At 45.6% G+C, this 12,966-nt stretch overlaps 1 protein-coding gene across 1 annotated transcript in view; it reads right to left on the bottom strand.

The window, feature by feature from the left end:
• COL22A1 (collagen type XXII alpha 1 chain) overlaps positions 1-12,966 on the bottom strand; it is a 316,194-nt gene that overhangs the window by 71,235 nt on the left and 231,993 nt on the right. Inside the window, exons 30-33 of the mRNA XM_075920074.2 lie at positions 12,168-12,230; positions 10,632-10,685; positions 5,250-5,291; positions 4,007-4,039 (exon numbers count right to left, since the gene is read on the bottom strand). Of these exons, the coding sequence (XP_075776189.2) occupies positions 4,007-4,039; positions 5,250-5,291; positions 10,632-10,685; positions 12,168-12,230 (192 nt within the window). The remainder of the gene's footprint in view (positions 1-4,006; positions 4,040-5,249; positions 5,292-10,631; positions 10,686-12,167; positions 12,231-12,966) is intronic.

Genomic DNA, 12,966 nt, shown 5'->3' with positions numbered 1-12,966 from the left:
ACATTTCAAGAAAGATGTGGAGAAATTGGAAAGGGTACAGAGAAGAGCGACAAGAATGATTAAAGGTTTAGAGAACATGACCTATGAAGCCAGGCTTCATGAAGTGGGCTTGTTTAGTTTGGAAAAAAGAAGATTAAGGGGGGACATGATAGCGGTTTTCAAATATCTAAAAGGGTGTCACAAGGAGGAAGGAGAAAATGTGTTCCTCTTGGTTTCTGAGGACAGGACAAGGAGTAATGGGCTTAAAGTGCAGCAAGGGAGGTTTAGATTGGACATTAGGAAAAAATTCCTAACTGTCAGGGTGGTCAAATATTGGAATAAATTGCTAAGGGAGGTGGTGGAATCTCCCTCTCTGGAGATATTTAAAAACAGGTTAGATAGACATCTGTCAGGGATGGTGTAGACGGAGCTTGGTCCTGCCTTGAGGGCGGGGGGCTGCACTCGATGACCTCTTGAGGTCCCTTCCAGTCCCATTATTCTATGATTCTATGATTAATTGAATAGCTGAAATCATATTAGCTTAACTCAGCTTTAGGTGCTCTCTACAGTGCAGGAAGTTGAAGGAAGAACACTTCCTCTGACTTCTCTTACTCCTTGTGAAATGAGGGTTACAGAATTTGGAATAAAAAGCCTGTCCTTTCCAAGTTATTTGAACATAATGGGCTTGCTGTGTAGAAGTGCACTTGGTTATTTCGAAATAATGCTGCAGTGTAGACATGCCCTAAGGTGCCTGTAAACAGGTTCGACCCTCAGAGTCCACTACGAGCTAAGTGTGGTACAGAGAGTTCAGCCTGAGCAGTCACCATTAAGGCCGGTGGCCCTTTTATTATGCACATTCGCGTTTACACCCGAGCCGGATCGGCCTGCTGGCGGAGTAGGGGGGTTCGGGCCCACCCCCTCTCCGAACCCCGGCCCAGGGCCCTAAAGGCAGGGACCCGTGGTCCCTCCCTCGCGGATGGGGGAACGCCCCAAAACACACCCGCTCACGGGCTCCACGACCCCGCCCTGGGCCGCTTCCTACTCCACCAGGCCTCCCGGCCCGTCTCCCTTGACCCCGCTTGCCTCACCTCTCCTTCCTTCTCCCCTCCTCCAGCTCCGTCTGCCGCGCTCCCCTGCACCGTGCCGACCCCGGGTTTAAATCCCCCGCCGGCTCCGTTCCCCCTCCACGTCACTTCCCCTGCGACGCCTCCCAGCCACCCTTCCCCCGTGACATCATCCCCCTGCGCCTCGCCGGCCCCTCCCTCTTGGGCCCCGCCGGGAGGCGCCCACTGCCTCCCGACGCTCCCTGCGCCGGCTGCCGGCGTGTTCCTGTAGCCCGCCGCGGCGGGCTGGGCCGTGTTCCCCGCCCCCCGGTGTGGCTGCCCAGCGCCTCCCGGCGCACTCTCCGTGCGGGGCGCGAGTGCCCCGCCCCACCGCCCGGCATCTCCCGGCGCGCTCTCAGTGCGGGGCGCGAGTGCCCCGTCACAGTGCCACAGGACTCCTCTCTGTTTATGCAGCTACAGACTAACACGGCTGCCCCACTGAGAGCTGTCCTATTATAATGTCATTCTGCACAGCTCCCAAAGACAGCACTGTGTCCTAAAGGAACAACTCAGCCCTTATGGCTCGATATAGACCCAAACCCATTTGTCCTAGTCACGGCATTCCATTGATGATTGACCAGCTTTAAGGTAAACGTATTTAACTAATAGGGAACAATGAATGAGTAAAGAGAAGACTGTTGCTGCTGAGATCCCGTAATCCCTGGTTCCCCATCACTGTGAGAGAGGCAGCAGGAAGTATCCTGCAGGATGCCTGGCACTTTCTAACTTCCTCCTGAAACTTTTGTCTTGAGAGCACGGCCCCAGTGATGGCCAACCTCTTGGCTGACACCGCAGAGTTTGAACCAGCAGCCTCTGGAGCTAAAAGCATGATCTCAAGCTAAAATTCTGTACCTAAGGACTAGAACAACTCATATGCCAATCCACAAAGGAGACATATAGCAGACACTCATCATTGAATTACACCCCTCTGCAAACATGTCATAACTTTTCTGAGCTTTTTAGTCTGTGAATATGCAAAGTGAAGCTAACTCTACCTACACCTTCCCTATCTCTGTTGTGGATACCTGGAATCGTGGAATTATATTTGCTGATTTCCCCTAAATTAAATGCCATTGTTGTCATTTTACAGATCAGGAAACTAGACCCAGAACTCTCTGCCACTGACTCTACGGATTTAATTCTCCACTGCATTGCAGCTGATGCAGTTATTTACATCTGCACAAAGTGATGGCAATACACCGCAACAGAAGAACACTGAGACCTTGTATTTACACCTGTACAAAAGTGTTACTGGGTATTCCATAGGGCTTTATGAAAACACTTGTATAAATATGACTATGACATAACTGGACTATGCTTTATTTGAAAGGTGGTATCATTGGAAAGCTTGTAATCTACTGAATAGGATTATCCCATTTGTGTGCACGTATCATTCCTGCATTTGGGGTTAGAAATATGGAGTATAAACCTGTGTTATTGAAGTAGTTATGCTAAGGAAATGCCACTAAGAGTACTCGAGGGTTTTTATTATTCATTGGTAAGAAAACAATGACTTGTAAATGGACTTGTTTTTCCTGTAAGCAAGGGAGAAAGGGCTATTGTGTATCCTTCCAAAAGGCGGCCATATCACCTAACACTGGGCCCCACCTTGGACGCTGTACTTTTCCACTGAAAATGAGAAAAAATTTAAACTGAACACAAAGGATTCTCGCCTTTGTCAAAATCTCTATAAATGTAGGAAGCCAAATAATAGGGGCAGCTGCCAGATGTCAAGACACTCCGGAGTAGCACCCAGAATGGCTGCTGGAAACATCTAAGACTGAAGAGAGGAGAGGATTAAGCCCAGACTAGGAAGCTGTCCAGTCTGAGAAAGAAGCTTATCAGAATAACCAAAGGTGGGATTGTCCATGTAACCTGTTTCTTAGTTGTAATAGTTAGTGGTGTGGTCTGTTTTATTTTATTTAGTAACTCACATTGTTCTGTCTGCTGTCTCTTATGACCATTTAAATCCTATCAATAAAATCACTTTTGTTTATTAACAAGCCCTGTATAAAGTAATTTTTACTGAGAGGAGAGACAAGGAGTCTGCAAATCTCTCTTTACCCTGAGAAAGAGGGCAAACATGAGCTTACTATGTAACAAACTTTATACGGAGCAGGATGGATTTATCTGGGGTTCAGCTCCCATTGAAGCTGTGCATCTGGGTGCTGAAGTGAGTCCTTTAACTGAGCCTTCTCAGAGTTGATCTGATCTCAGTGTCGCTATTACACTGCAGTGGGCTGTGACTCCCATCTCCGTGTCATTGATGGAGGAGGTTGGAGGTCCTGGTTCAGCAGACCAGAGTTGAGAGGAACCTAGGAGGGCAGTTAGGTTGGCTCAGTGGGATTTCAGCACCTCAAGTGACAGTCTCTGTGACTGAGCCCATGACACAAAGCACAGACAAAATCCCATCATTCTGCTCTGATAGCATGTGTCACTTGCATTGTGTAGATATAAATAAGTTGCAAGACCATGGAGAATAGAGATAAAGTGAAATAAAACCTACGATCTGTCATGCTGAGCTCTACCATTTTTGTTTTTGTTTGTTTTGTTTTCAAATATCACCCCTGTGACCAACCAGCTGTGCTCTGTGTTGTTTGTTCAAATCGCCCTAGGCTCTACTGGTCTCCAAAAATTATCACCCTGCATTCCTATGTCCCAGTCCTGTACCTCTGCACCTCTGAGAGCTCTCACCATCTTGTTGGGCTGGGACAGAATACACCTGCATCCCAACCAGTTACTGGGGATGTTGTGATTACTGGGACAACGGTGGCATTTTCATGGTGACTGGCCACAAAATGGTGATATTGCTTGGAGCCAGACACCAGCTGAGTTCTTTTGCACAATGCCTTTAAATTACATGTAAAAACCCAAGATGATTTTATCTATCTAAGAGGCTGGTTTTATTAGACAACTTTACTTACAGGAATCTGAGGGCGTGGAGTAAACAAGGTTGTCTGGAAAGAAAAATCAAAAAATTAAATAAAGTTAGTACAAACACATTCACAAAAGTCGTCCTTCAAAGTGATTTTCCTAAAAGGTCAATCATCCCTCTCTCTTAGCTGGCAGGTCCTTTCATCTAATCTAGCGATCTTCAGAAAGAAAGGATCCCAAACATGCCTGAACGCTGTTGGGGTATTTGAAATATGAATCCCGAGTTTTCAAACGAGCCCTATGGTAATAATGAAGGCAACCAAAATCCCAGATTCAAACAGTTTTGGAATCTGGATCTAACTTTTACTCTTGATCCCATCTCTAGCATAATTAAAATCCCCCCTTTGGACCAAATTCAGGGCCAGTATAAGTAAGGGCACCTTCCTCTGAAACTGACAGGTGCTTTCCTATTTCCAGGAGGGGTGCGGGAAGCGGACAAGTTTCAATTTGGTGATTCGTCGGGTCCTATGTTGAACTCAAACTAATTCCATTTGTTTCACAATGGGTCCCTGGACTCTGCAGGTCTCCTAGGCCACAAGCACAATATGGTTTATCAACTGGAGCTTCTCTCATAAAGGACTGGAGGGTAGATGGGCACTGGATTGGGATTCCCCTGAGCCAAAGGAATGCCTTAAATCTATATTGGTAATGCAGTGCAACCCAGTCTAGGATTCCACCTGCTATTTCTATGGGCATGGTAAAACTCAAGTGGCATGCTCTCTGCAAGATCTGCTCAGTTTTCCATTGAACCATGTTGAAAATAAACTAGTTTCTTTGGGAAACCACCAGGAAATCCTGGACTGAAACACCTTGCTTGGTTTAAAAGAATCCTGTATGATCCATGCAATAAACCTGCAACTTGTAAACTCTTTCTCCACCTCTGAGTAGGCACAAACACACACTCTTGCCCCAGCTCGTACATCTATTATACATGCCACTGATAGGAAGAGATGCAGAAACTCTGTGAAACTGATGCTATTGTATGAGGGAGCAATGCATCAGAGAGATACGAACACACCAACCTCTTAAGAATTATTGGACCAATTGCATCCATGGTCTAGCTCCAGTGAAGCTAACGGAGTTATACAAGTGTGAAATAAATAGTTCCTGGTAAAGGAATGAGAAACCTGGGAGAACTGAGTTTAGGAGGTTTGTGCAGAAAATGAAACTGCCACCTATTTGTCTGTACACCATCTCTGCATTAGCACATGGGATGGATGCAGTATTACTTACTGTTCCGGGTAAACCTGGGGGACCAGCAGGGCCCACGTCGCCCTAAAGAAGCAAGGGTGAGGAGGCATATGTAAGGAATAGGATGGCAACAAACTAAAACACAACACAACTACGATTCTGCAACATTGCAGCTGCAAGATGTGGCTGTACCAGATGAGACCTACACAAAGGAGGTCCTGTCAGCTTAGAATGGATACTATAGATCCCAGGACTCTTTTGCTGACAGATGGATTTTACCCCAATGTCCTTGGCCAAAATTTTCTCTCTCGTTGTTGTGCAGTTTAACACATGAAAAATGTCAGTTGGCTTCCCCTTTTATCCCAGGGGACTGGGGGTGTCCATGCACTATTTTGGGGGCTGAAGGGGTGAGAGGCTGGGCTCTGGGAGTGAGTTTGGGTGCTGAGTGCAGGCTCTAGGATAGGGAAGGGAGTGGGGGGGGGGGAGGCATGAGGGAGAGTGGGGGGGACAAGGAGCAGGAGAATGGATGTGGTGCTTACCTGGTACCTGGGCAGCAGCTCTTAGGCATGGGACAAGGGGTTTCTGTGTGCTGCTGCCCACCGGCACCTCCCCCACAGCTCCTACTGGCCACAGGGAAGCTCAGGGTAGGGCCAGCGCATGGAGACCTCCCTAAGGGGCCACAAAAATGTGCTGGCAGCCACACAGAGAGTGAGCAGGCAAGAAGCAGTTCTAGCTCCACGCTGCTGGTGGTTGTGGAGGGGGGCTCTGCCGGGCCCTTTAAAATGACCCAGAAGCGGGCAGGGCCACAGGATGCTGTGAGACAGGCGCGTGGGGCAGAAGGCAGAGCCGGGGGGAGACCCAGCCCTGAAATTTGCTGTAGCTAGGCTACTGTGCCAGGAATATTCTTAAAGTCCAGGCACCATGGGTCCATACACTTCACCTTCCCTGCTGGGGGGGAAGGTTGCATTATGTGTGAAGGAAAGCATAGAATCAAATGAAATAAAAATCTTAAATGAACCAAACTGCTCCATAGTATCTCTATGAATCATAACTCCATGCTCTAATAGTAAGATTACAGCAGCAGGGATATATTACTGACCACCTGACCTGGATGGTGATAGTGACTGTGAAATGCTCAGGGAGATTAGAGAGGTTATAAAAATAAAACCTCAATAATAATGCGGGATTTTGACTATCCCCATGATGACTAGATACATGTCATTTCAGGACAGGATGCAGAAATAAAGTTTCTTGATATCTGAAAATGACTGCTTCGAGCAGCTGGTTCTAGAATGCACAAAGGGAGGCACAATTCTTGATTTAGTCCCAAGGGAACACAGGATCTGGTCCAAGAGGTGAATATAGCTGGACCACTTAGGAATAGTGACCATATATAATTAAATTTAACATCCTGGAGGCAAGAAAATCACCACAGCAGTCCAACACTGTAGCATTTAATTTCAGAAAAGGGAACTACCCACAAAAAACGAGGTTAGTTAAAAAGAAATTAAAAAGTACAGTGCCCTAAGTGAAATCTCTGAAAGTCGCACAGAGATTTTCTAAAGACACCTTAACAGAGGCTCAACTTAAAGGCTACGTCTACATTGGCCCCTTTTCCGGAAGGGGCATGGTAATTTTTGAAATCGCAATAGGGAAATGCGCGGGGGATTTAAATATCCCCCGCGGCATTTAAATAAAAATGTCCGCCGCTTTTTTCCGGCTTTTAGAAAAGCCGGAAAAGAGCGTCTACACTGGCCCCGATCCTCTGGAAAAAAAGCCCTTTTCCGGAGGATCTTATTCCTACCTTGAAGTCAAAGTAGGAATAAGATCCTCCGGAAAAGGGCTTTTTTTCCGAAGGATCGGGGCCAGTGTAGATGCTCTTTTCCGGCTTTTCTAAAAGCCGGAAAAAAGCGGCGGACATTTTTATTTAAATGCCGCGGGGGATATTTAAATCCCCCGCGCATTTCCCTATTGCGATTTCAAAAATTACCATGCCCCTTCCGGAAAAGGGGCCAATGTAGACGAGCCCAAATGGTATACCCCAAAATAACAAAACATAAAAAGAGAACAAAAAAGTGCCACCGTGGCTAAGCAATAATGTAAAAGAAGCAGTGAGAGGCAAAAAAGCGTCATTTAAAAAGTGTGACGTTAAATACAAGTGAGGAAAACAGAAAGGAGCATACATTCTGGCAAGTGATGTGTAAAAATACAATTAGGAAAGGCCAAAAAAGAATTTGAAGAAGAGCTAGCCAAAGACTCAAAAAGCAATAGCAACTTTTTAAGTACATCAGAAGCAGGAGGCCTGCTAACCAACCACTGGGGGTCACTGGATCATTGAGATGCAAAAGGAGCATTCAAGCATGATAAGACCATTGCAGAGAAACTAAAATAATTATTTGATCAGGCTTCACCACTGAGGATATGAGGGATAGTCCCAAACCTGAGCCAGGCTTCTTAGGTCACAGATCTGAGGAACTATCCCAAATGGAGGCGTCATTAGAAGAGACTTTGGAACAAATTGATAAATTAAACAGTAATAACTCACCAAGACCAGATGGCATTCACACAAGAGTTCTAAAGGAACTCAAATGTGAAACTGTGGAACTATCATCTGTGGTTTGTAACCTATCCTTTAACTCATCTTCTATACCATATGGCTGGAAGACAGCTAACGTGATGCCAAGTTTTAAAAAAGGCTCCGGAGATTATCCTGGCAATCACAGGCCAGTGAATCTGACTCAGTACCAGGAAAACTGACTGAAACTAGAGTAAAGACCAGAACTGTCACACACATAGATGAACATAATTTGTTATGGAAGAGTCAGCATGGTTTCTGTAAAAGGAAATCATGTCTCACCAATCTATTAGAATTCCTTGGGGTGGGTGTGGGGGGTCAAGAAGCATGTGGACAAATGAGATATAATGTATTTAGAGTTCCAGAAAACCTCACCAAAGGCTCTTAAGCAACGTAAACTGGCATGGGATAAGAGGGAAGGTCCTCTCATGGATTGGTAACTGGTTAGAATATAGGAAACAAAGGGTAGGACTAAATGGTCAGTTTTCAGAATGGAGACAGGTAAATAGTGGTATCCCTCAGGGGCCTGTTCTGGGACCAATCCTATTCAACATAATTATAAATCATGTGGGAAAAGGGGTAAGCAGTGAAGTAGAAAACTGTGCAGATGATTAGGCCCAGCTCTAGGGCAAGGCGAGCAAGGCAAATACCTTGGGTCCCGCACTGCTGAGTATTCACCATCTTCCGGCCGGCCCAGGGGCCCCGCTTCCCCCACCCTGCCTTGGGCCCTGCAAACCCTTTGGCCAGGCCTACAGATGATGCCATACTACTCAAGCTAGTTAAGTCTCAGGCAGACTGCAAAGTATTATTAAAAGATTTCTCAAAACCAGGTGACTGGGCAACAAAAAAGCAGATGAAATCTAATGCTGATAAATGCAAAGAAATTCACACTGGAAAACATAATCCCAGGTATACATATAACCAGGGCTTGCCGAACCGATCATTCTGCGCATGCGCGGATCGCCGGAACCCAGCTCTTCCGGGTTACAATCTACTCACCACGGGCGAGTAGACTGTATAATTTGTCGAGCCCTACATATAACATGGGGTATGTCTACACTACCCCGCTAGTTCGAACTAGTGGGGTAATGTATGCATACCGAACTTGCTAATGAAGCCCGGGATTTGAATTTCCCGGGCTTCATTAGCATAAAGCCGGCGCCGCCATTTTTAAAAGCCGGCTAGTGCGAACCCCGTGCCGCGCGGCTACACGCGGCACGGGCTAGATAGTTCGAACTAGCTAGCCATTCCGAACTATCTGTACGCCTCATGGAACGAGGTGTACAGATAGTTCGGAATGGCTAGCTAGTTCGAACTATCTAGCCCATGCCGCGTGTAGCCGCGCGGCACGGGGTTCGCACTAGCTGGCTTTTAAAAATGGCGGCGCCGGCTTTATGCTAATGAAGCCCGGGAAATTCAAATCCCGGGCTTCATTAGCAAGTTCGGTATGCATACATTACCCCCCTAGTTCGAACTAGGGGGGTAGTGTAGACATACCCATGATGACTAAATTAGCTGTTACCACTCAAGAGACAAATCTTGGAGTCATTGTGGATAGCTCTCTGAAAACATCCACTCACTGTGCAGCAGCAGTCAAAAAAGCAAAGAAAATGTTGGGAATCATTAAGAAATAGATAGATTATAAAACAGAAAATATATTGACTCTGTATAAATCCATGGTATGCTCACATCTTGACTGCTGCATGCAGATGTGGTTGTCTCATCTCAGAAAAAAATACTGGAATTATAAAAAGTTCAGAAAAGGGCAACAAAAATGATTTGGGGCATGGAATGGCTTCTGTATGAGAAAAGATTAATAAGACTGGAACTTCTCAGGTTAGAAATGAGGTGACTAAGAGGGATATGACAGAGATCTCTAAAATATAACTGGTGTAGAGAAAGTAAATAAGGAAGTGCTATTTACTCCTCATAACACAAGAACTTGGGGTCACAAAATGAAACTAATAGGCAGCAAGTATAAACAAACGAAAGGAAGTATTTCTTCACACAACGCTCAGTGAGCCTGTGAAACTCCTTGCCAGAGGATGTTGGGTGCATTTAGATTACAAGTTTTTTTTCAGAAAAATGTCCGTTTTTCTGAAAAAACTTCACCTGTGTCCACAGTGAAATCACATTCTTTTGAAAGAAAATCGAAAGAATGGAGGGGGTTTTCCGACACTGGTAAACCTCATTCTATGAGCAAGAACTCCTTTTCTGAAAGAGCTCTTTCAGAAAAAGGCATGTGTGGACGCAGAAGAGGGTGGTTTTTTTTTTTTTTAAAGAAAAGGAAAAAAAGCACAGGTGCTATGGTGGCTATTCTGCCCAGAGTAATCACAGCTTACATGCGAGAGAATGTCCAATGAGCGTGCAAGCATGTGCAAGCTTCTTTCGAAAAAGAAGATCACTTTTTATGTGCTTTTGAAGTGTGAACACTTTTGAAAGAAGCTTGCAGTCTAGATGTACCCGTTGTGAAGGCCAACATTAAAAAAAAACTAGATAAATTCATAGAAGATAGGTCCTTTGATGACGATTCTGTTTATTCCCTCAAGGGTAGCTGGCATTGGCCACTGTCAGAAGACAGGATACGGGGCTTAATGAACCATTGGCCATACCTGTTATAGTCAATCTTATGTTCTTATGTTTTCTTAATAGATGTCTGTCCAGGCTACTTTTGAGGCTGGGGGCTGGACTCGATGACCTCTCGAGGTCCCTTCCAGTCCTATTATTCTATGATTTCCATTGTTCCACTGACACTGTAGCTTGCCTATTTCTGCTGTACTATGCTTTACCCTCAATCCTTTGTTCTTCTTTCTTTTTGGTATAAGTGTCTGCTGCTTTCTGTGACTCACCTTTTCACCTCTTTCACCTTTGAATCCAGGGAGTCCATCTCTTCCTTTTTCACCCTAGGAACAGACAAAACACTCTGATTTTACCGGAAACACCCATACCTACTGCACCATGACCACAATGCCATGGTACTTTTTTACTGTTGTTTGATCTTATGGAGTTGGTTTAACTGCAGCACTAGCAGTTAAACCAACGAGTAACATCTTGAGATTAGTTCACAAAAAGAAACAAGCACTATTTTCCATAGCTAACAGTTTGCACGTCCATTTATGGAAAAGAGATTGAGAACCCTAATTCAATTTGCAAATAAAAATGATGTTACTTGAAACTCTTGAAGAAAACATAATTTAACATTATTTTTCTGTTGGGAACAGAAGAGGCAGTAGCATGATCAACCACGCTGAGGCTACACATTTGGCCCTGTGTAGACGGGCCAAATGTGGGGAAAAACCTCTTCTGAAAAAAAATTGGAAAAAAGTACACAAATTAAAGTTTGCAATTTGCGTACCTTTTTCTGAAAAAGAACTGCAGGGTAAACATAGTCTGAGTGACACTGTGACAGGGTGGACTAGGCCCAGAGGCCCCCTGATGAAGGGCCTGTGATCCTGCCACATCCTGCCCCCAAAAGGCCATATAAAAGTCCTCCAGGAGTCAAGAGTGGCTGTGGAGGAACCAGCCAATCAAGAGCCAGGAAGGCCTACAAAAGGAACTGCAAAGCACTGTAGCAGTTAGTTGCAGGGCAGAGCTCAAAGAAAGAAGACAGAGGGTGACTGGCTGGCTGAGGGAAAAGCAGTTGCTTTTCCGGAAAAAGTGGCCAGTCTAGCCAGCCTGGCTTATTTTAAGAGGAATAAGGGATCTTTTGGAAAAGGCTTTATTTTCTGAAAGATCCCCGTCTAGACTGGCGCTTTTTTCTGGCAAAGCTCCGAGCCGGAAAAAAGCGGCAGCTATTTTTATGCAAATGAAGTGGGGGGGATTTAAATCCCCGCTTCATTTGCAATTGCGATGTGTCTAATTTGCATCCCTTTTACGGAAAAAGGATGCAGTCTAGACACAGCCAATATGAATGGCAATGCATATGCATATGGGCTCCAACACCCAGTGAAGCCAATGCCAGGATGCCCATTGATTTCATTGGAGATTGGCTCAAGCTCTATATACATAACCACCTGTAAACACTATGGGCTAGATTTTTAAAGCACCAAAGTGACAGAAACCCAAATCCCATTGAATTTTTCAGTGGGACTTATGTTCCTAAATCACTTAGATGCTTTTGAAAATCCTGATGCATTTTCTCTTTATAGTGCATTGCTGCTACTTCCTCACAACCATTATGAAATCAGCCATGACCTGTGTCAATCCTGAACATATATTGACCGATTGGCCCCTAGCTTGTGAGCTCACTGGCTATCTGTGTGTTAATGGAGGGGAGCCGATGTGCTTTCCAGGGGCTGTTCAGCTCTTCACCACAAAGATCACACCCAGCGAGAGGAACTGACAATGGCCCCAGTCAAACTAAGCAACGCCTCAAAGTCACTCACCAGATCTCCCTTCTCTCCCTTCTTCCCAGGTAACCCTGGAGGACCAGGAAGGCCTGTTTCACCCTGTAAGAGAGCAAGAACATGTGCAGTCTGCCCAGGAAACTTCGCTGCCTGGATTGTTGTTGAACTTTGGGGAATAATGAAATAATCAGAGAGGAAATTGTGCTAGAAATATGCTGGATCTCCTTATACTAGGAAGCAGGATTTGTGCTGTGACAACTGGTGTATGGCATTGTCCTTCCATCCCATAGCTTTCTCCCCCGCAGAGTCAGAAGAGGTACATATGTAAGGGACCCCCCAGGCCAGATGTCTAGTCCCTTTTTCCCACCCCAATAAATTGTGGATTGTCCCTGATAGTCAGTGCTCAGGCATGGCTCAGTCTAGATTTCAGTGACCTGCACTAGGTTCCCATGTCCTCCAGTGGCAGACTGTTCCACTGCTTCATCAACCACAATCTCACTTCAATTAGAGTAATGGGGGAAAAATCCCATTCACTTCAATGAGAGTTGGGCCAGGCCTACAGAAGCCATCCTACCCCATACCCATGTGTCTCACCAAATAATTGCCCCTCCTTAGTGTTTCCAGCGATCGGTGCCTGCAGCCAGTTATCACATTCCCCTTGGTTGGCCCTGAGCTGAGTTCTTTTAATCTTTCCTTTGGCCCGTGATGCTTTGCACTTCTAGATACAGTCACCCAAGGTGGTGGGAGGGCAGCTGCTGGGTACCCACCCCACTGCCCCAAGATTTCTGACAGTACTAAGTTCCATCCAGGATTCCCTGAATCAGCACATCCTCTGGCC

Source organism: Pelodiscus sinensis, chromosome 2, assembly GCF_052426305.1.
Source record: "Pelodiscus sinensis isolate ZL-2025 chromosome 2, ASM5242630v1, whole genome shotgun sequence".
Taxonomy (NCBI): Eukaryota; Metazoa; Chordata; order Testudines; family Trionychidae; genus Pelodiscus; species Pelodiscus sinensis.
The sequence above is the reverse complement of the archived record's forward strand: the minus strand, read 5'-3'. Positions and strand labels throughout refer to the sequence as shown.